This window comes from Enhydra lutris, unplaced genomic scaffold, assembly GCF_002288905.1.
Source record: "Enhydra lutris kenyoni isolate GAN:26980312 unplaced genomic scaffold, ASM228890v2 scaffoldscaffold59, whole genome shotgun sequence".
Classification (NCBI taxonomy): domain Eukaryota; kingdom Metazoa; phylum Chordata; class Mammalia; order Carnivora; family Mustelidae; genus Enhydra; species Enhydra lutris.
The window spans coordinates 3,972,045-3,993,249 of record NW_019154143.1 but is presented as its reverse complement, the minus strand read 5'-3'; the positions used below and the strand labels follow the sequence as shown (position 1 = coordinate 3,993,249).

Below are 21,205 nucleotides of genomic sequence, written 5' to 3'. Positions count from 1 at the left end.
CATATATGGAGATCTTCTTCTCCCTGAATTCTTTCCATTGTTGGGGAGAACAGCCATAAGCAGTTGGAGAGTTAAATGACATAAGAAGACAGTGAGTAACAAAGACTATTGTTTTCTTCATGTAGTTACTTTGTTGTTGACTGTTTCTAAAGTCAGCAGGAATGTAATGGTTATAATGGGCTGTGTGTTTTGGGAGTTTTGTTGGTTGGTTGTTACTTAGCATTTGAGAAATTAACCAACTCTCCACATTTTCTCTTTTCCCTTTTAGTCATTTGCCATCTTCCATGTATGAATGGCGGCCAGTGCAGCTCAAGGGACAAATGCCAGTGCCCTCCGAATTTCACAGGGAAGCTTTGTCAGATCCCGGTCCACGGTGGCAGCGTGCCAAAACTGTATCAGCATTCCCAGCAGTCAGGCAAGGCCCTGGGAACGCATGTAGTCCACTCCACACATACCTTGCCTCTGACCATGACCAGCCAACAAGGAGTCAAAGGTAAGCTTATTTATTTTCTTTTTGCCCACTCATCAGACTTCTGGTAACCTGTCAAACCCACATGGAAGCGAGTATCTGCCCCTGGCAGGGCTGGTATTGAATCAGAAACAAATATGTGATCTGTGGCCCAAGAAATGGCAGCAGGGACAGAATACGGGCCCAGGTATACGGCTGCAGTACTTTCTAGACCATAGAGATTTGGTATCTAGGAAATAAACCAGAAAGGAGCCCATCCTTCTGTGCTGGCTCTGAGCACCGAAAGCTGTTACCTGCACATTTCTGGGAAGGCCCAGGAAACAGAAAGATGAGCAAGGCCGTGTTGAGGGCAAATATGCTCGTGGATCACATGCTACCTGCTGGTGAATGCCTGGTTTATTTTGTAGTTGAAGGGCGCTTGGTTTTAGTTATAAACAATTAGTTAACCTCACTGGGCTTCAGTTGATTCCTCTGTAGAGGAAGGTAAACTAGGTCACTTGGAGCTCAGGAATTCTATGACTAACTCATTCTTTTAAACCTGGCATCTCCTCCATGCCCAGTTTTTGGAAAGGGGTCAGAGAAGTGTGACTGGCCTTTACTCTGTAAAACTTGAATGTTAGCATCACAAGATGAAATTGTATGTGAAAGCAGCAGAAAGTAAACACAGACATAAAATATCACACGTGGGTCTTTGGTGGGACACAAGGTGCACACGAGTACGTCCACACTCCGCTGTTCGGGCCAAGAGAATGACGCTTTGTGAAATTGTTATTTCCTCTGTTGATGTAGAAAGGTGAATCTTCTAAGTTTGGCACTGGAAACTCTGAGAGATGCAAAAGTAATCAAACTCTTGAGTCTTTACTACTATCCTTTGATAAAATATACCCAACGACCATAGGCACCATGGATTTCATAGTTTCCTGACTCTGAAAAACGAATTTTTGTCTCATAAATGGGTTACTGGGAGAGGCTTTAATTTCTCTGTATACGTCCAATTTGATCCCTTAAAAATACATAATTCAGGACTAGTTTGTATTTGAGATGTATCCTCTTATTCTCCAGAGTTGATGGCTGTACAGCAGACATGCATATGCACTCTATATTTTATGCCCTGGGTGGGGATACACGTATAGCTACATACGTGTGTATGTAATATTTGCTCTCGTGCCAATTTGCATGTTATTCATGACTGACTTTTTGTCCTCATCTCTTTTAGTGAAATTTCCTCCCAACATAGTCAACATCCATGTGAAACACCCTCCCGAGGCTTCAGTCCAGATACATCAGGTTTCAAGAATTGATGGCCCAACAGGCCAGAAGGCAAAAGAAGCTCAACCAGGCCAATCCCAAGTCTCTTACCAAGGGCTTCCTGTCCAGAAGACCCAGACAGTACATTCCACGTACTCTCACCAGCAAGTCATCCCCCATGTCTATCCCGTGGCTGCGAAGACGCAGCTTGGCCGGTGCTTCCAAGAAACCGTCGGGTCACAGGTGAGCAACACTGTCTAGCCCGTGTTAGGAAATGCATTCTAGATATGGTCTTGTAATAGTGGGAAAACCAGAGTTAGTAAGATCATCTTCTACAGAAGGGGCTGGCAGACTGACCCACAAGCCTGTTTTTAAGTTGTACTGGAACACAGACACATCCATTCATTTACGTATGTCTATCCTTGCATTCATTCTATATGATAAAATTATGTCGTGTCGGTGAGATCATGTGACAGCCAAGTCCTAAAATGTGGTCTGCAAAACCTTTTACAAAAAAAAGTTTGCTGACCTTAGTCTGTAATATTAAGTAGTGATCTTTCATAATTGCTGCTGGAAGTCCATGATTGCCTGCTTATATATTTTCTTCATTTAAGGTGATCTGTGTATAAAACAAGTGTTTGACATGAGATATAGTATGTGAGATGAATTCTGCAAAGATGTTTGAAACCTTTATGCCTTTTTGCAATAGCTTGCTGGTTGTAGGTACAGAGGAAATTTGACCCCTTTGTGTAGTAATAACTTGACATCTTTCCTCTCCTGATAAAAATTCACTAGGTTGGCGATGCAGGAGTTGTTTGAAATGCATTTTAATATTGAATTTACATGTAACTTCAGGCCTATATAATAAAGTGAGAGAAAGGCTTGACTCTCTTTAAAACTCACTGTTGAATGTACGTAGCAAAGGCAATGGAAATACATTGGTTCCTCTACCCCAACTACTTTGTGCTGCTTGCTTTGGGATCACATGATAGTGATGTCAATTTGTCCTATGGTTCTTCTTGTCATTTTGATATGGTTTGGATCCCCCATGAGGAGAGTAGATGAGGTAACTATATTATAATTTAGCTGTTGTTACCTGAATATTAAAAAAAAGTACTGTGTGTGGGAAGTATTTGTAGAATCAGTTTTTACTGCTTTAGACACCTGGAAAATACTTTTTAGGTTCTGGACAAGTTCATGGTAGGGTTATAATCTTTCTTCCAGGGCAGTAAGACAAAATTGGTTTATAGTCCCAAATAGAAAAGAGCACCCATGGGGATAAAGTTAAGGGTCTTGGCTAGCGCCATGGGCCCAGCAGTGTGCTGGGAAACCTTATCTGTAAGGTAGAGATAAGAATATGGAGGTGTGTCAAGATGAGACAACATAATGTGAACCCCACTTTGCAAACATTAGAGAACTCTGCAAGTGTTGGCTTAGAAGATGCTTATCTATCAAGATAGAGTCAAACTTAAAAATAGAGTAGGTGATTGCTCATGTCCTGTAATTTCAGTAAAGCAAGGAAGGCTCGATTTTCCCAATCATAACCTTTGTCACCGCCCCTGCAGATACCTGACATATGCTCACTGAAGGGCACCTTTTCATTCCTCAGTTGAAGACCAGGCTTAGACAAATGCTTTATAGAGAAGGAACATCATCAGTTTAGCTTAGAAGTAAAGACTGGATTCTTGTGCTAAGGGCAGGTTTTGATAGGGTCAGTGGTCTGAAGAAGCTTCTTACTTCACAATGTTGCCCTGGGTTGGCCTTGGAGAGAGAAGATGATTTTGGTGGCATTTGCATTGTTTAGTCATTCCGGCTTGGGTTGGTCATGAGAAAGGAAAAACAGGTCCTTTTAAAACTACGTGCCCAGTATCTTTCTCCCTAATTTCCAAGTTGGAACACAGAGCCTAAAAAGTAACAAAAGGAGGCATTAACAAACTTACAACTTTGGTATAATAGTAGGGAGATGATTGCTAACCAGAACCCATAAAAATAAACTGTTTACTTTTGAGCCTCAGCTGGACAATACAGTCAAAGTAAATTGGGTAATTGGTGGTGTTGCCCAAATAATTTGAACTCCGTGGAATACTTTTGCCTTATCTGGATACTTTTCTGACTTTGGGTCTGAATGATCCAGACAGTGATCTCAGTTCTTAATTTATTTTGCATGTGTAGTCGCTAATACACAGCTTCAAAATGAGACCTGTTTTGAGAAAACATTCTCAGGGTTTATTTGTCTTGTTACTGAGAAGTGTTGCCGGGTACCTGTGACTGCCCAATTAATTTGTGTAATTAGGATGATCTAGGCATTTGAAAATATACACTACTGGGGCACCGGGGTGGCTCAGTTGGCTAAGTGTCTGCCTTCAACTCAGGTCATGATCCCAGCATCCTGGGATGGAGTCCTAGTGTCGGGCTCCCGCTCCCTGCTCCCTGCTTCTCCCTCTTCCTCTGCCCCTACCCCTGCTTGTGCTCTCTCTCTGTCTCTATCTCTCAAATAAATAAAATCTTTAATATACACTACTGGTAAATAGGCAGTAGTATACAAGTTACATCCTACAAGGGTGTTGGAAAAACATGTGTGCTTTCTTGCTGTGGTTAGTTTGCAAATAAAACTCCGGGAGGAGGTGTAGGTAGATTATGAATGAATTGCAGAAACAACTGCATACATCCACTCAGGGCGCATTGCTTTGCTGAGTTGAAACACTCTTATTAGCTGCAGATTTTGGCTGTTGAGGTTTTGAATGCCTTAGAGTCATCGGTAAGCACCTGTGTTTTTGTGTTGCCATGAGAGGTCATATACAGAACAAATTTGGCATTAATTGCCCTTGTTTCTATGGCATATTCTAATAATTAGACGGTAAACTTGGGATTGAAGTACAGCATTTGCACATCATCCTTGAGGTACTCTTGCCAAAAATGTTTAACCCCAACCTACTCAAGCTCTTACACCATGACCTCTCCAGCTCATCAGGAAAGAGGAAGCCAACTATAAGTATCACACACATGCCTCCTCCCTCAGACAGATTCATAATGTGGGACATTATTGTCTGGTTTCTTCAAAAATCTTCTCATGGGAAAAAAAGGGCAGAGTGACTTTTCTAGAAAGAGACAAAGGGACACAGTGACAAATGTAACATATGAACCTTAATCAAATCCTGGTTAGAAGAACATGCACACACAACACCCCTCTATAAAGGACATTCGGGGAGCCATTGGGGAAATCTAAACAGGACTGGATATTTGATGATATTTTGGAATTGTTGATGTTTAGGTGTGATAATGGTGTTGGGGTTATTATGTAGGACCGTGTCCTTATTCTTGAGAGATGCATGTTGAAAGTTTTAGGGGTAAACTCCCATGATGTCTATAATTTATTTTCAAGTGCATTTTACATGGAAATACGGCAAAATCTTAACTGTTTGTTGACCCTCGGAGGTGGGTATTCAAGTGATCATCGTATTATTCTTTGAATATGTCAGAGTCTTTGATAATTTCTTAAGGAAGAGAAACAGAAAAATGATCGCTTTCTCAACTTAGAATAATCGAATTTTAAGCTGAACTTAAAAGCTATAACTTTGATGCATTTTATGAATTTTAAGAAAGTAATTTTAGGGGTGCCTGGGAGGCTCAGTCATTAAGCAGCTGCCTTCGGCTTAGGTCATGATCCCAGGGTTCTGGGATCGAGCCCTGCATCAGGCCCCCTGCTCAGTGTTGAGCCTGCTTCTTTCTCTCCCTCTGCCTGCTGCTCTGCCTACTTGTGCTCTCTCTCTCTGTCAAATACATGAATAAACATCTTTTTTTTTAAAAAAGGTAATTTTAAAAGTTTCAACTTAGGAAAGAATGGGGTGGGTGGATGTGGGAATGGTAGACATGGGGAGGCCAGGGAAGAGAAGTTGGCCTTGGTCCATTTGTGAATTGACCAGGGTCCAGTCTAAGAAGTGAAGTTGAGAATAAAGATGAGTGTCTGAACTTTTGCGAAGAATCAGGCATCAGGATTTGATTATGGGCTGTTGGAAAGAAAAAGGTGATGATGAGTTGGACCATTCTGAACTTCCTTGCTTCAGAAATCAAATAAATGCTCACTCTCCTTGATTAACTGATCCTGGGGGAGGATTGTAAGGTGAAGATGAGTAGGTACATCTTTGTTTTAAGCAGCCCCATCCTTGACTGATATCAAGAATGGTGTATTCTTGAGTATCAGTTGGGAGACCCAGTGCGGTTTCAGAGATGGAATGAGAGTGAATGAATGGAGAAGATTTAGTGGGCAGCAAATAGATCTAGTGGGGATAAATTCATGAAAACAGAGGGCATCTCTTTGGTTGGTTGTATGATGAAGAGAAAAGAACAGGAATAATGGAATTGGAAGTTTATAATATTTTTCACCTTGACAGAGTGTATCAAGATACGAGGGCGGGGGGTGGAGTGGGGAGGAAGAATCAGTCCTATTGTTTTACTGTTCTAGAAAGTGATGTCCCATCTTTTTTTTTTTTTTTTAAAGATTTTATTTATTTATTTGTCAGAGAGAGTGAGCACAGGCAGACAGAGTGGCAGGCAGAGGCAGAGGGAGAAGCAGACTCCCTGCTGAGCAAGGAGCCCGATGTGAGACTCGATCCCAGGATGCTGGGATCATGACCTGAGCCGAAGGCAGCCGCTTAACCAACTGAGCCACCGAGGCGTCCTGATGTCCCATCTTTGAGTCCTCAAAATAATTTCTTATTCTTTAGATCATATAAAGTATTGATATCTGTGTGAATCTGTTGGGTACAGGCATCATTACATTCATGTTAAAGTATTAAAAGGATAGAAATTAATAGAATGTATGGTGTGGCTGAGAGAAACGGGTTTCTTGAATATAGACCAAATCTGAGGTCGTTAACAAGTCATAATTTTGGCAATTAGGTATCTGTGCTACCTGAAGTAAATCGTGGTATGTTTGAAAACATTTTGGAAGGTTTGTTTACTGTATTGATCAAGTTAGAATTACATCTCCAGTGGTTACAATTATCATCTGCTTTTAGGAAAATCTCCTGGTATTTCAAATGCTTAAAACTTGAACATTTCCATGCTAGTTTTCATCCCTAAGGAGAGGCCAAATTTCAGAAAATACCCCTCCAATTTCTTTTTTTGCATCACAGGGACATTGAATATATATACCTTTTCCATTGTACAAGGGTTTCCTTTGTTTTAAATTGGTTCTATTAGCAGTGACCTAAATTTGAAATGTACTTGGCATTTGAGTTTTTGGTTGTTTTAAGCATGTTTTATTTGTTGCCCAGTTGCTGGAAACAAACATTTGCAGTGACCTAATGACGCCAGATGGTATGAAAAGACCTCGTCTGAGAAGTGTTTAGTATCATAATGTAGGGCTTGGGGTCCAGCGTCCATGCTTGGGTTTGCCATTGCCTAGTTGTGCAATCATGTGCTCTTTGTTAAACACAGGAACATGCCCCTTAATTAGACACAGACATTACAAAATGAGACAAAAAAATTCAAGTGCTTCAAGACCTTCCTGTTGAAAATGCCAAAAGAGCAGAAAATTCCATGTATAAACACCTGAGTTAACTAAGAACAGAAATACTGGAAAACCTGAAGTAGGTGTAAACAGAAAATATATTTTTAGTACAGTGCTTTAGTACAGATAAAGATGATCAAACAACATACAAACCCTCTTTTGTAGTTTGCAACTATAAAATATCTATACGTTTAAAAAAAACCCATAAGAAACAAACTCTAAGATTAAATTCTATGATATGCATTCTGTAGAAAAAAATAATCCTTATGTGGATTAGGAAGAAGAGAAAGTAGCAGTACTTGTTGTGAAATCCTGAAACTATTGGAAAAGCCTTTCTTTCCTTTAATTCCTGCTCATAAAAGTAATAAGAGCTGGGGCAAAACTAAGTTAAGGCAACCCAAAATTATGTGGGGGATCCTCTTAGAGGTTCCAGACGTTGTTTTATCAGTTCTCTTTAGACACAAAAAATGGAAGCAGAATGGGCCTTTGGAGAAATAATTGGATATAATTGGAGATTTGTCTTTTTTGGCAGATAAATTCGATAACATTCCCAGTCTCTAAACCTTAGTACTAAGACACACGCACACACACACACAATTTTTGAAGGGTCAAACAGATGCACTTAACTTTTGTTTCAAAAAAAATTTTTTTAGGGGCACCTGGGTGGCTCAATGGGTTAAGCCTCTGCCTTCAGCTCAGGTCATGATCTCAGGGTCCTGGGATCAAGCCCTGCATCGGGCTCTCGGCTCAACAGGGAGCCTGCTTCTTCCTCTCTCTCTGCTTGCCTCTCTGCCTACTTGTGACCTCTGTCTGTCAAATAAATAAATAAAATCTTTGAAAAAAAAACTTGCTTTCCTTTAAAAAAAATTTTTTTTTCTTAAGTAAACATCATGGAGAAATTAACAGGAAAGTGTGAGCTCATCAAAGTGGAAACTATCCTAATTATGGCTGAAAGTACTTTAAAAAAAAAATCTCAATTCTTCTGTGACAGGACTTTGAAGAAAAATATTTCTTGGTTTCTACCACACAGAAGCCAGTGACAAAGTAGGGAAACAGATGCCAGGTCTGTCAGTTCCACATGGCAGAAAAAAAATACAGATGGATGGATAGATACCCGGGTGGCTTGTTACCGACGTGCATATAGAGACAGACTGCAGACTTTGAAAATCTCTTCTCGGTGATGGAAAATGAATTTAGTGCTAAATTAAGGGGGCTGGGACATGAAGTTCTGCTTAGAAATCTGTTCTTTAATTTCCACAGAGTCACCTCGGCCATGACTGCAAGTGCATTGCTGGAAAGAGGCATAAGGCTGAGATGAAATAGCTCGTTGAGGGTATTCTGATGGGGAGGAGGCCAGAATCATTGTAACATTTCGTATTGGTTATTTCCCTCAACTGAGTCCACAAGTGACATACGTAGCTGAGACTTCTAAAGAAGGAACAACTGTTAAGACATTTTACCAAAGACGCTTGGCCTCTCGCAGATGTTTTACCCCTCCTGTGTGAAGGGGAACGGAGTCTGCCAGGCTGGGTCAGCAGTGGGTACAGGTGTGCATGTGGCCCTCGGCCTGTCCCCATTTCCCCAGCCACATACTTGGAGGGGCAGGGCCATCCCCAGTAAACTTGGCCTTCATCTTCTTGCAGATGTACTGCCGGGCAGTGACTGGGAAAGGATAGGCCAGGGCTACCGGACATCGGCCTTCTCTGTGAGCAGAGAGCCCCACCAGCGGTGTCTGATTGCATTCACTGACGTTTGGCCTCCTTCAGGTGGAATAAGTCATTAACACCAGGCACTTCCTATGACATCTGGGTTTTTCTTCAGAGTCCCACTCAAATACTCCTTTGGCATAATTGAAGAAATATTTAATTGAGTGTTAGTGAGTCTGGTTGTCTCCAGTGGCTCTAAAAAGGCCACCCTTGCCAAAGTTTACCTGTGTCGGCAGCCTAGTTATCACTGAGTGTGTCCCACACGTGTCAGTGATGGGAGCCCGGGGCTCTGGCGGGGGCTGGTCTTGTTCCAGCAGCCTCTGCCAGACCTCCTTCGTGCGAGGCCCCTCTTCCTTCGAGCTGTAAAGATCAATAAAGACAGGGATAAAATCCAAAGGGAGAAAGAGCTGCATGTCACTGGGCTTCTGCCAGTGGCAGGGAGAACTGCTAGTTTGACTTGGAGCGAACGTAGGACTAAGACATTAGGATAATCAAAATATAGATTCATAGAACTGCAGTAGAGTCCTTCAGAGAATGGTCGATGACCCAGACATTCCCCTTCCCACTGCCTAATACTGGTCTTCACCCGGGCCAGTGTTTCTGGATGCCTCCGAGGTCCGCTTTCAGTGTTCACGGCCCCTGGCCTGTTTCATAGACCCGTTTACGCTTCCTGAGTCCTCCTCAAGCCCCTGCTCTCAGATGGTTTTCATTTTATTGGCAATGAAAATGCCTTTATCATGACATGGAATATCAGATTTCCATATTTTATACCTCTAGGGCTCACTAAAATAAGACACCTATTAATAATTAGACTCCCACGTTTGCTGAACAACAGGCAATGAAGGAATTTCGGGGGCAGCAGAGAGTGGCAGTGTGGTAGATCGATCGCTTCAGATGCTGGCAACGTGGCGTGATTTTGTGGTTCTGACATTTGACGGTGACAGCTCTGAGTTTGCTGGAAGTAGTTCTAAGGGACCAAGGCTTGAGATGCTGGTTGACTGGGTCTCTGTACATTATAAAATTGCTTAGAGTCGCAGCTGATATTCTAGGGTCTGTTTTGGTTTTTTTTTTTTTTTTTTTGGCTTCATCTACATGATCTCTTAGAATTGAGATTCGCTAAAACAAAGTGGAATCATCTGGTTTACTTAAAAAAAAAAAAATCAAAATAAACCCCAGTCCTCTGGAATCTGACCCATAAATTTGTGGAGAAGAAAGCAACATTGCCCTGGGTTGAGAGATGACAGAATGTCTCCCCTGGGCTGTCGTGCCTCTTCTCCCACAGTGATGATAGTCCAGGTTTCTTTTTCTTTCTCATCCTTCCATCCCCCCGCCCCCCACTGTTTCCTTTTATATATCAGAAAATGTATGTAGGAGATAGAACATTCCGTCTCCTTGAGGTCTTTTTCATGAGACTGTGTCTTTACTGTAGCGATGCTGTCGTACAAACAGACTTGTCATAGCTCTTTCGAAGCTGCTGTTTCAGAATCGGTTTTTGAGCTGCCTGAGAAAATTAGTCTCTCTCTCTGTGCACCTCACTCATTCGCTACAGTGTCAGTGGATCGAAGCCTTCCAGTGGTCACTTCAGCCTCCAGCAAGCAAGGATGTGCACCATGGAGGATATTTAAAATGTGCATCTTCAGCCCTGAAAAGAATTCTGAAATCCGGACAGAGTAGCTCTGTTTTGAACAAAAACAGCAATGCTTTCAAGACGACACTTTGAAGAGGTCCAGTTTAGAGAATGTGCAGGCTTTAACGGAGTTGTTCAGAAGATGGTATGAGGGTTCTGCGGCTTAGCGGCAGGAGTCCTAGTAATTCAGTGTGTTTGTATAAAATCGATAGTTGATAGACAACATTGCCACTTAGGACCTTACTTGACCTTTAAAACACAAGGCAAAGTTGGCATTTTTGTCTCCCTTTTACTTATGTGAAATGGAGGCTCAGAAGTGGGGACCAGCTATGTTGGTGTTTCCACATCCATAGATCTTTCTCCATTTTTTTGCAAACGTGCCCTATCTTTGGCCCTCAGGATTTTCATTTTTTTCAAATAACTTTGGCTGAGAAGACTACCACGGCCTCCTCTGGTCCTGCAGTCCTCTGATTGTGGTAATTTTGACATCTTTCTTCTTTTCTGGTCTTACATGCCACTGATAGTTACATATGCACAAGATCTGTGGACAGAGCAAATTGCATCAATATCAAAAACATCAAGACCTACGATGATCTCCCAAATCCGGCCTGACCTGAGAGCTTCCTCTCTGGTGTTGGCTCCTCCAGAAAGCCTTCCAGTCCTCCGGCCCATGTTCATTCTCTCCTCCCTGAACTCTTCACTGCATTTGGAATCCAGTCAGACCATTTTGAATGTAATTCTCTTAAAATGGTTGGTTTCAACCCTCTTTCCTCTACAAGGCTGTGCTTCTTGTGAGGGGAGGGCCTTTTAGGAATTGAGCTCAGCACAGGGCACAGAGGAATAGTCAGTAAATACATTATTAGGTTCAGCTAGGTTGCGCTGTAGTCAGAAATTAACATGACAGAAGCTTGCATTTTGCAGAAAGCTCTCTGCTAGATCTCCCTCCAGTGCCAAGCTAATGGGCTTCCACCACCTTAATGCCACGTATCGGCAATATGTGGCCTCCTTAATTCCTACAATGGGGAGAAAGAGGTGCTGCGAGGTACCCTCCTTTTCCCACAGCCCTTATTCAGAAGGAGTCACTTGGCCCTGCCTGTCGGGGCTACGGACTCATTTGTGTGGCCCTCCCAAAATGTATGTGGAAATCTCAACCTCGAACGTGACTTTATTTGGAGGTGGAGTCAATGAGGAGGTCATTAAGATTCAGTGAGATTGTAGGGGCGGAGCCTTGAGGTGACAGAATTAGTGTCCTTTTAAGAAGTGATCCCCAAGGACTCCCGTTCTCTGCCATATGTGGACACAGCAAGAGGGCAGCCTCCTACGAGTCTGGAAGAAAGACCTCACCAGAGCTGACCATTCTCTTACTTTAAGCCTGCAGAGCTGTGAGAAATGCATGTCTGTTATTTAAAACCCCCGCTCTCTGCTGTTTTGTTAGCAGGAGTCTGAGCTGACCCATGGTAGTTAGGAAGCCGGCATATGTGAGGAAGCTAGGACAAGTGGTTCTTTGGTGAGCAGTGAATGTTCCCGCCACAAGCGGTGGCGTGTGGTCAAGACAGACCTGGTTTCCTGCTCCCAGGGAACTATAGAAACCTATTAATATGATTTGTGGCATTCAGTTTTTCTACACTATTTGCAACCAAACCACAGGTAATTATTAGTTTTGAGTTCTGTGTACTTGGATAAGGCACAGAAAACCTGGGAGCATAACCAGATGAGGCACGTGTTAAAATTTGCACAGTGGTATGAGACCCAAAATGTGTTTTGTTCCTTGCAGTATCTCTACATAAACAAAAAAGAACCTGAGATGCACTGAAGCTTAATATAGAAAATTTCCCTCAATACAATTGTAGCAAGAACCATTGAGGAAAAGAGTCCTTTATGTTCATCATTTTGGGAGTGATCCAGTTGTCATGGTAACAACAACCATGCCTGGATGCCCATCTTTATTTCCCTCTCAACACGAGTCTGTCTTTTTAGTCACATCCTGGGTAGTGGAACTTTGAATGAATTTCATGTTCTGAGCATCGAGGGCAAGGATTTACGATGTGATTTGTGTTGTTTTGCTGCAAGGACAGGCTAACGGGAATTATGATGTCAGAATATAATGATGATAATGCTTATTCTTTTCACAATGTACAAATAGCAAGATACATATATATCACAACTGTTGAAATGCTTAAATCGTTGTAGAGATGGAGAAAATAGCCCAAATTTAATTGTTTCTTTAGAAACGATGTCAAGCAGAATCAGGAGTTTGATGCTTAAGAATTTTTTTTTCCCTTTGTATGTTACTTTTAAAACCATTTTTGCCTTCGTGTAACTTTTAAAAGACCGTTTCATAAACTAAAGTAGTTGTCTGGAATTCCTTGAAGCCCATGGTTTGGCTTCAGCAGGCTTTAAACAAATACACTGTCAGAAATCAATGTGGGTACATTTCCAGCAGTTAATGCCCGAGTCACAGTAGATACTTTGTAAAATCAATAGCCTGAAATATCAGAGGATTATGGTTGTATCAGATACCCCAAATGCCTAACATTGTTTTAATTACTCTAATAAAAGAAAGCTGGGTGGATTTAAAACAACAACAACAACAACAACAAAAAAACCTTGCCTATAAAGAATGTTCTGCTCAAGCCAAAGCAAATTTTTTTACAAGTTCTTTTAGAAAATCTGGAAGTATTTAAGCGTTTTCCTCTTCTTAGGAGACAATGCCTGTTATCCCGCCAGTGCTCCCCCGTACAATATTCTGCTTTATGACAACAGGCCTTTAGGACGTGTTGATCAAATATGTTGCTGTAGTTGCATTAATGATAGGCTTCGATATTTGGACCCTTTTTCTTACTGGCATGTAGAAATAAGCATATTTAATGTTGAAGTGCATGGACACTGAGGAGCTCTCCTGAGGTTTTCCAGTTTAGATTGGGACCACGGTTGGTCCGAAGGCTACAGGAACACCGTTTTGCTGGGAAGATGGGTAAAAGTCACTTTGCCAGAGTGGAGATGTGTTTATATCATAGTGGAAAAGATTGATGATAGGAATAAAGAAGAGCTGTGACAGAAGTTTGGATGAACCCCCCCCCCCATTATATACAGTTAACACTTTCCCCATAAGGGACCTCATTCTGGTTCTTACGAGAAGTCCAGGATTTCCAAAAAAGGGATTCACATTCCTCAACCAAATTTAGAGTACTGAGGGTATAGCTTCTGTTTGCCAGAAAAGCTCAGTTTTCTGCCAGAACGTTGGAATGAGATTTTTCTAGCTCTGGGTGGAGATGAACATCTCAACGGCACAGGTGGAAGAATTTACAGGAGACCCATGCAGTGGGGGTTGATAAATCATAATGTGATTTTATATGGGTCACAGCCCACAATATGCAAAATCCACATCTCCATGACTCTCTTGAATGAGTTCTGATACTTTGCCTCTTGATAATCATAATGTAATTCACTATAATTACTATAATCTAGAAAATAGCTGTTTAAGAGCCGAGACTAATTTCAGGAAGACAGAGCTGCCCTTTTTTTTGTGAGTACTGGCTCGCAGGAAAGGGATGAGCATGAAATACGGTCAAGAAAAGGGGACCCAGGGGCACCTGGGTGGCTCAGTGGGTTAAGCCTCTACCGTCAGCTCAGGCCATGATCCCAGGGTCCTGGGATCGAGCCCCGCATCAGGCTCTCTGCTCAGCGGGGGGCCTGCTTCCCCTTCCCCCTCTGCCTGCCTCTCTGCCTACTTGTAATCTCTCTCTCTGTGTCAATAAATAAATAAAATCTTAAAAAAAGAAGAAGAAGAGGAGGAGACTCCTCCTGATCATCACTGATCACCCTGATCTCGGTCAGGGCATGTCGTTAGGACTGGTGAAGACGGCATCAGAGAATGTTCTCCATCAGTTTGGTAGGCACAGGACATTTAAGGAATGCTGACCTTTGTAGGATTTCCCTGATATGGCAAACCATGCCACTTATAGCTCCCTGGTTATCCTCTACTTCTGCACTGGAGCCTTTATAAAATCATAGAATGTAGGCACATCGTTGAGTATGAGCAGTTAGTCTATACTTAAAAGTTTATTAATGAGGAAGCTGAAGTCCAGAGAAGTGAATTAGTTTGGTTCACATCTGGTATTGACTTTGTGGCTGGTGAGGACCAGAACTGAGGCTTTGTGGTTCCTACTCTGGTGTTCTTTGTACTAGTCCCTCCTGGCTCTTAGGCCATTTCTTTTGGATACGGTACATTCACAAGAAACCATTGCTATCTGTATAAATTGGCTCAGGCTACCATAACAAAATTCCATAGTCTGGGTAGCTTACACAACCAAAACTTACTCTTACAGTTGGGGAGATTGGAAGTCTGAGATCGCGATGCTCACAGATCTGGTTCCTGGTGGGGCTCTTTTCCTGATGTCCAGACACCCACCTTCTTGATGTGCTCACATAATAGAGAGGGAATCTGTGCTCTGGTCTTTATTCCCCTCCTAATAAGGACACTAATCCCATCATGGCAGCTCCACTCTCATGACTTCATCTAAACCTAATTACTTCCCCTACAGAGAACCAAGCAGGGGTTGATAGAGGGAAGGTGGACAGGGGATGGTCTCAGTGGGTGATTGATATTAAGGAGGGCACTAAATGCCACTTTTGCTGAGCACTGGGTATTACATGTAAGTGATGACTCACTAAATTCTACTCCTGAAACCAATATTCCACTGAATGTTAACCAACTAGAATTTAAATAAAACTTTGAAAAAATTTTAGTTAAAAATGAATAAATGAATTAGGCATAGTAAGAGATTAACAACAACAATAATAAAGTAGAGCAATTATAATAATATACTATAATAGAAGTTATGTGAGTATGGAAAAAAGTAAAAATAAATCTCATTACTTCCCAAAGGCCCCACCTCCCCATGTCATCACATTAGAGCTCGGGGCTTCAACATAGGGATTTGGGGGATGAGGCGCATATTCAGTCTATAACACTAGCTGAACCTAGAAGGACAGATAGATTTTCTGGGACCAATTTTCGTGAGCACCATGTTCTGCAAGTGTTTTATGACTAAACCATGGGTACTTGTGGGCAAGAGGTGCGGAGTGGGCTCTGCTATTTTGGCTTCATGATCTTGATCTTATGGCACCAAGACATGGTGGGTGACCGAAAGGATCTCGATGTCCCCAAAATGAAATTTGTTGCTGGAACGTTGATATTAACTGGTTGAATTATGGTGATTCAGTGACATGTTGTGTTTCTTGAGGAGAATTAAAATGAAGTTCGTACAATTAGAAATCTTCCACAGCGTTTATTCTCTGAGCATTTATTGCTTTTTACTAGCCAGACATAATAATAATCTGAAGTGTTTCACAAAAGTGCACTTTTGTGAAAACCTCAACATTTTTAGCAAAATTTATGTAATATCTTCTTTTTCTTTTCATATTTCTATATCTAAATTATTTTTATATCTCTTTTCTTGAGAAACTGAATCTGGGACATCACATACTGAATAATTGTTAAGTTACTTAGTCCTTTGTTAAATCAACCCTGGTTTCTAGGCCCGGAGAAAGGGATCTAACATTGTGAGCCTCATGCATGCTGGCCATCTAACTGTCTCATAGGTAATGGCTCACTCCTCTTGAGAGCTCTGTGAAAATGGGCATTTTTAGTTATGTTTTATAGAGGAGGACATAGGCAGTGAGAGGCTGAGAGTTTTGTCCATGGTAATAATACATGTGGTAACTGGTCAGGTCAACCAGCACCAGCCCATTTTGGTCCAAGCTCAAAAGCCGTGCTCTTGGGGCTCCTGGGTGGCTCAGTGGGTTAAGCCTCTGCCTTCGGCTCAGGTCATGATCCCAGGGTCCTGGGATTGAGTCCCACTTCGGGTTCTCTGCTTGGCGGGGAGCCTGCTTCCTCCTCTCTGTGTCTCTGCCTGCCTCTCTATCTACTAGTGATCTCTCTCTGTCAAATAAATAAATAAAATCTTAAAAAAAAAAAAAAAGCTGTGCTCTTACCATTTACTCTGCTACAGTCATCTTCACACTACTTCTCACTTGGTCCACATGGATTGTGATTGTGTGAAAAGGTCAATTTCACCTTCAGAGAGGACCAGTTCTAATGGACATGTAGATGCCTGGGTATGTGTTTTGTGGGGGATAGCATTTGTTGGGGAAAGAGCTCATTTTGTGCTGAACTTTAAAATTCCCCTGTGGGACACCTGGGTGACTCAGTTAAGTGTCTTCAGCTCAAGTCATGATCCTGGAGTCCCAGGATCGAGCCCCACTTCGGACTCCCTGCTCAGCTGGAAGGGAGGCCCTTCACCCCACTTATGTTCTCTCTCTCAGATGAATAAATAAAATCTTAAAAAAAAAAAAAAAACAAACAACAAACCCTCCCTTGTGCTCTTTCCTGGAGGAGAAGTATTGTGAATGGGCCTTTAATAATTATCCAATTTTGTTTTTTTGGGTCCTCTGATAACTGTTTGTGTTGACTTTAGATATAATTTATTCCTCTCTCCAACCCCCCATGAATAATATACTCTATGTTGATAATTTCTTTTTTATTCTTGAGGGGGAGTTTCAGATGTAGAAAACTATACTTAAATAAAAACAATTTTTTCCTCCTCTTCCGCTTTTTTTTTTTTTTTTAAAGATTTTATTTATTTGACACAGAGAGAGAGAGAGAACACAAGCAGGCCGAGAGGCAGGCAGAGAGAGGGGGAAGCAGGTTCCCTGCTGAGCAGAGAGCCTGATGTGGGGCTCGATCCCAGGACCCTGGGATCATGACCCAAGCCAAAGGCAGAGGTTTAACCCACTGAGCCACCCAGGTGCCCCTCTCCTTCTCTTTATCAATATTTCTGTGTTTGTCATCACTTCAAAGATGCACTGGAAGCAGTCAACAACTTCTTACTTCGGGGAAGGGAACTATCTCCTTATTAATTTTGGTACCTAACCACAAACTGAATCCCAAATTTGGAAAATTCTCCATGGCTCAGCTCTATCTCATTCTCTGACTTTCCCCACCCACTCTCTCCGTTCCTCCGTCTTTGGCCTGCCTTCCTCCGCCCTTCCCCTCCCACCCACCTGCCCCTGGGTCCTCTCCCAGTCGGTGGTCAGTCCTGGGCTCAGCCAGAGCTGCTCCATCTCTTTGGAATCTGTCTCTCCAGCCCAGCAGTTGAGTCACTGCCTTGCTTCAGCTCTTGCCTAAATACAGTCCTGCGTACTCTTGCAAGAGTTGCAGTGAGTCAGCCTTCTCTGTTCTTTCATGTTTTACTTTAGTGCATTTAAAAAATCTGTATCACTTTAACATTTTAAGCTGTTATTTGTTTTTTTGGCTCCGGTGCCTTTTTCTCTTTGGGAAAACATTCTTTATTTAAACTCAGTAATTTATGCTTCATTGTAGCATGGTTCCTGATTGCAAAGTAAAACGAGTTCTGTACATGTGATAATGGATAATTCCCAAGAGTATTTTCAGATCGTCATTTTTAAATGTCTTAATAGGAAAGCTAAATAGTAGGCCTTTAACATGGTGGCCATCTCCATTGAGTGGCCATTTTACTAGTGGGATAATCTAAAGTGTTTTCTTTTATTTTTATTTTATTTATTTTTTTAAATATTTTATTTATTTATTTATTTGACAGAGAAAGACATAGCAAGAGAGGGAACTCAAGCAGAGGGAGTGGGAGAGGGAGAAACGGGCTCCACACCAAACAGGGATCTCGATGTGGGGCTCGATCCCAGGACCCTGGGATAACCCAAGCCAAATGCAGCTGCCTAACGACTGAGCCACCCAGGTGCCCCATCTCAACTGTTTTAATGATTGTATGCTAGGAAGCTAACAGATGGCCAGCTCTTGAACATTTTATAGGTTGTACTGAACACAGGACACCAGCTGAGAGGGCAGACAGGGATTCAGCCCATGCTGTGTTTACTGAATGCTGTGTCCTGATGCAGAACACATCTTAAGGGTCACTTTCTCCCAGTCCCTGCACAGGGGCTACAGGGATAGGGCAGCCCTTCTCAGACACACATCATTTACTCTCACCACAATCTTTGGCTGTTGGGATTATTGTCCCATTGTCCCATTATTGGCCCAGAGAGGCTGGACAGATTGGTGAACATCTCACTGCTCATGAGAGAGAGTGGGGATCCAGATCCAGGTTTACTAATTCTAATCCAGCACCGTCGTCTTCTACCCACTACTGGATCTTCCTTCCCCAGAACTTGGCACTGTAACACAATAAACACTCTCAGAATGAGGATACTGTAGGTGCTAGTGATTTTAAGGCATGAAAATTAAATCTTACGAAGCCATGCTCCAATATTTATCACAACCTCCTCAAATTACCATTCATCTCTGAAGCATCTCCAGTGGTGAGTTTTTAATTGACAAAAATGACAGCCCTTCATTGCCAAATGGTAAGTTTTGAACTGTCAAGCCTGCTCAGGTGTTTATAGGGAGATCGGAAAAACCTACAATCATAGCTTAACTTCAAATCTCAAGAAAACGCCATCCCTTGGTAGCACCTCAAACCTGAGGTTGAAATCTGAAGTTTTCTCAACCAGGCCAAGATTTAGAAAAGTACATTATTCCACAATCTGTTTATTCTTAACTGCTTTAAAACATGTAAGGTTTTTGCGCCATCGCGTGTGAAAATTTTGCGTTGTAAAAGGTAAAACGTGGCTATTCATGGAGCAGTTGTAACAATTCTTGAATAGTTTTACCTTCTGAGGCGGAGTGCTGACCCAGAAGGGAGGAAAGGTCGCTGAATTATTTTCTTGCACTCAGTCTTCTAAGAATCATGGCCAGCGCCCTGGTGAATTGGGGCTGGGAGTAGCTCTGTTTGTTTTTCTCTTTTCTGTCTAATTTACGTAAGTCCTGTAGGAGGAAGCTCAGTCCAGGGTGAGCATCTCTGGAGAGACTGATGTGAGGAAGGAAGTGAGACTTGAAAAAAGATGGTTAGGAGTGTATCTACCCGGATACAGTCTTGAACGCAGTTGTGAGAGCATCAGAAGTTCTTGAGGTTGGCTGCAGTGTCTAGTAGTTTGCCCTCTCTAAATCTTGTAATGTGACCTATCAGTAGGTATTGAACACAGAACCCCTGACGTGGCAGAAACCATAGAAGTTACTCACTTTCGTGTCCTGGACATTCCTGTCAGGTGGTCCCCCAGTTTCTGCTCCCAGGGAAGCTGTCAGCGTCTTCCATCGCTGAGGAGTGTTCACTGTGGTAAAGGTTTCCTGCTGGATGACATAAATCCTCTCTTCTTGTGATCTGTGGCCTTTCGTCCTGCCCATCCCTTCATCCTGCACCTGGCTTCGGGCCACAAGCTTGTTGAGCGTATCTGAACTCTGCCATCCTGGCCACACCCGGTCTCGCCTCTCCTTTCTTCGTGTAACGCTCACAGGACCTGGTTGTCAGAACCAGCCCTGTTCTGCTTGCTGCTCTAGGGGGGTCACGCCATTGCCCAACCCTAGCAGGGATGTGTGGAGTGACAGTGTCCCCGGTGTGCGGCCGGAGGGTGGGTGAGCTTTTCGAGGAGCTCCAGCACAATGCTTATTTGACGGGATAGATTTTTTTTTTTTCTGGCTTGAGATACCTAAATATTGGTTGTAAATTTTTTAGCCTATTTCTTCTGGGTTACTTGTACAGTAAGATATGCCTTGAAATGAGAGATAGGCTTTCTCTGACGGTGTGGTGAATGAGACACTGAGGAGAAATTCCATTTGTGTTTTTCACTTGTCAAAAATCACCTCAATGTGGGCATAAAAATGCAGTTAGGCAGAGCCAGCGTTGGGTTCTTGTGATGGCGTCTCATGAAGAAGCAGAATCCGCTACTCAGAGAGAAGGGCATTCTGAATGCTAATTCCTCCTATTTTTGTGATTCTCTCCAGTGGGACCTTCAGTGTGGAGGAGAAAAGCTCCTCTTCCACCTTCTTTTTCCTCAGCCACTTCTTACATCCAAGTAAGACTTCATGGTGGTAGGTGTAGTCTCTTGTGTGAGAGCCCACATTAGCCCACATTAGATCTCTCAGGCCTTTTCTGGCTCACATGGAAGCTTCTGCATGACTAACTACCTCAAAGGGCATGTGTGAGACTTTGTGCCTTGTCAGAAGCCCGACTTCATCCCTTGCAGCCTGTTATTATCTTGTGCAAGCCCAATTTTGAGAAGAACACACAGTTTTGTGGTACCACCTACACCGTCATTTATTTAATCGATTTGGATGGTTTGTGCTGCTCTTGGCCTTGGACCTGCAAAAACAAAGCCATGGGATAAAGCAGCCCGAATCCTGTAATGAAAACCTTGTACCTTTTCTGAGGCCTGGTAGGGAGAGATGATTTATTCTTACCCTACCAAATAAAACATTCAGGAATCTGAGGTGAAAATTGGATTTTAACTGCTACTAAAATTTTGAGCGTATAAAATCAGCAAGTGTTGAAAGTTTTGCCTGATGAAGAGAAGGACCTGCGGAACTGGTACAAGAATGATCTACATCTGAGGTACATTGGTGTCTTGATAAAACTGGAAATAAGCAGGAGGCACCCTGGCGGCCGGATGCAGCGGTGGGGACAGACCTTTGTGTTCTCAGCATCATCACTGGTTTTGAGTCTTGGGCCTGTAGCACAATTCCCTCTTCCTTCTTCCTCTTTCAGATGTGAGCC

At 42.5% G+C, this 21,205-nt stretch overlaps 1 protein-coding gene across 3 annotated transcripts in view; it reads left to right on the top strand.

The window, feature by feature from the left end:
- The window catches only part of LOC111158428 (latent transforming growth factor beta binding protein 1), a 415,776-nt gene that overhangs the window by 207,484 nt on the left and 187,087 nt on the right, over positions 1-21,205 (top strand). For all 3 annotated transcript variants that reach the window (XM_022520435.1, XM_022520437.1, XM_022520436.1), the window contains 2 exons: positions 269-493; positions 1,686-1,960. In XM_022520435.1, coding sequence (XP_022376143.1) covers positions 269-493; positions 1,686-1,960 — 500 coding nt within the window. The remainder of the gene's footprint in view (positions 1-268; positions 494-1,685; positions 1,961-21,205) is intronic.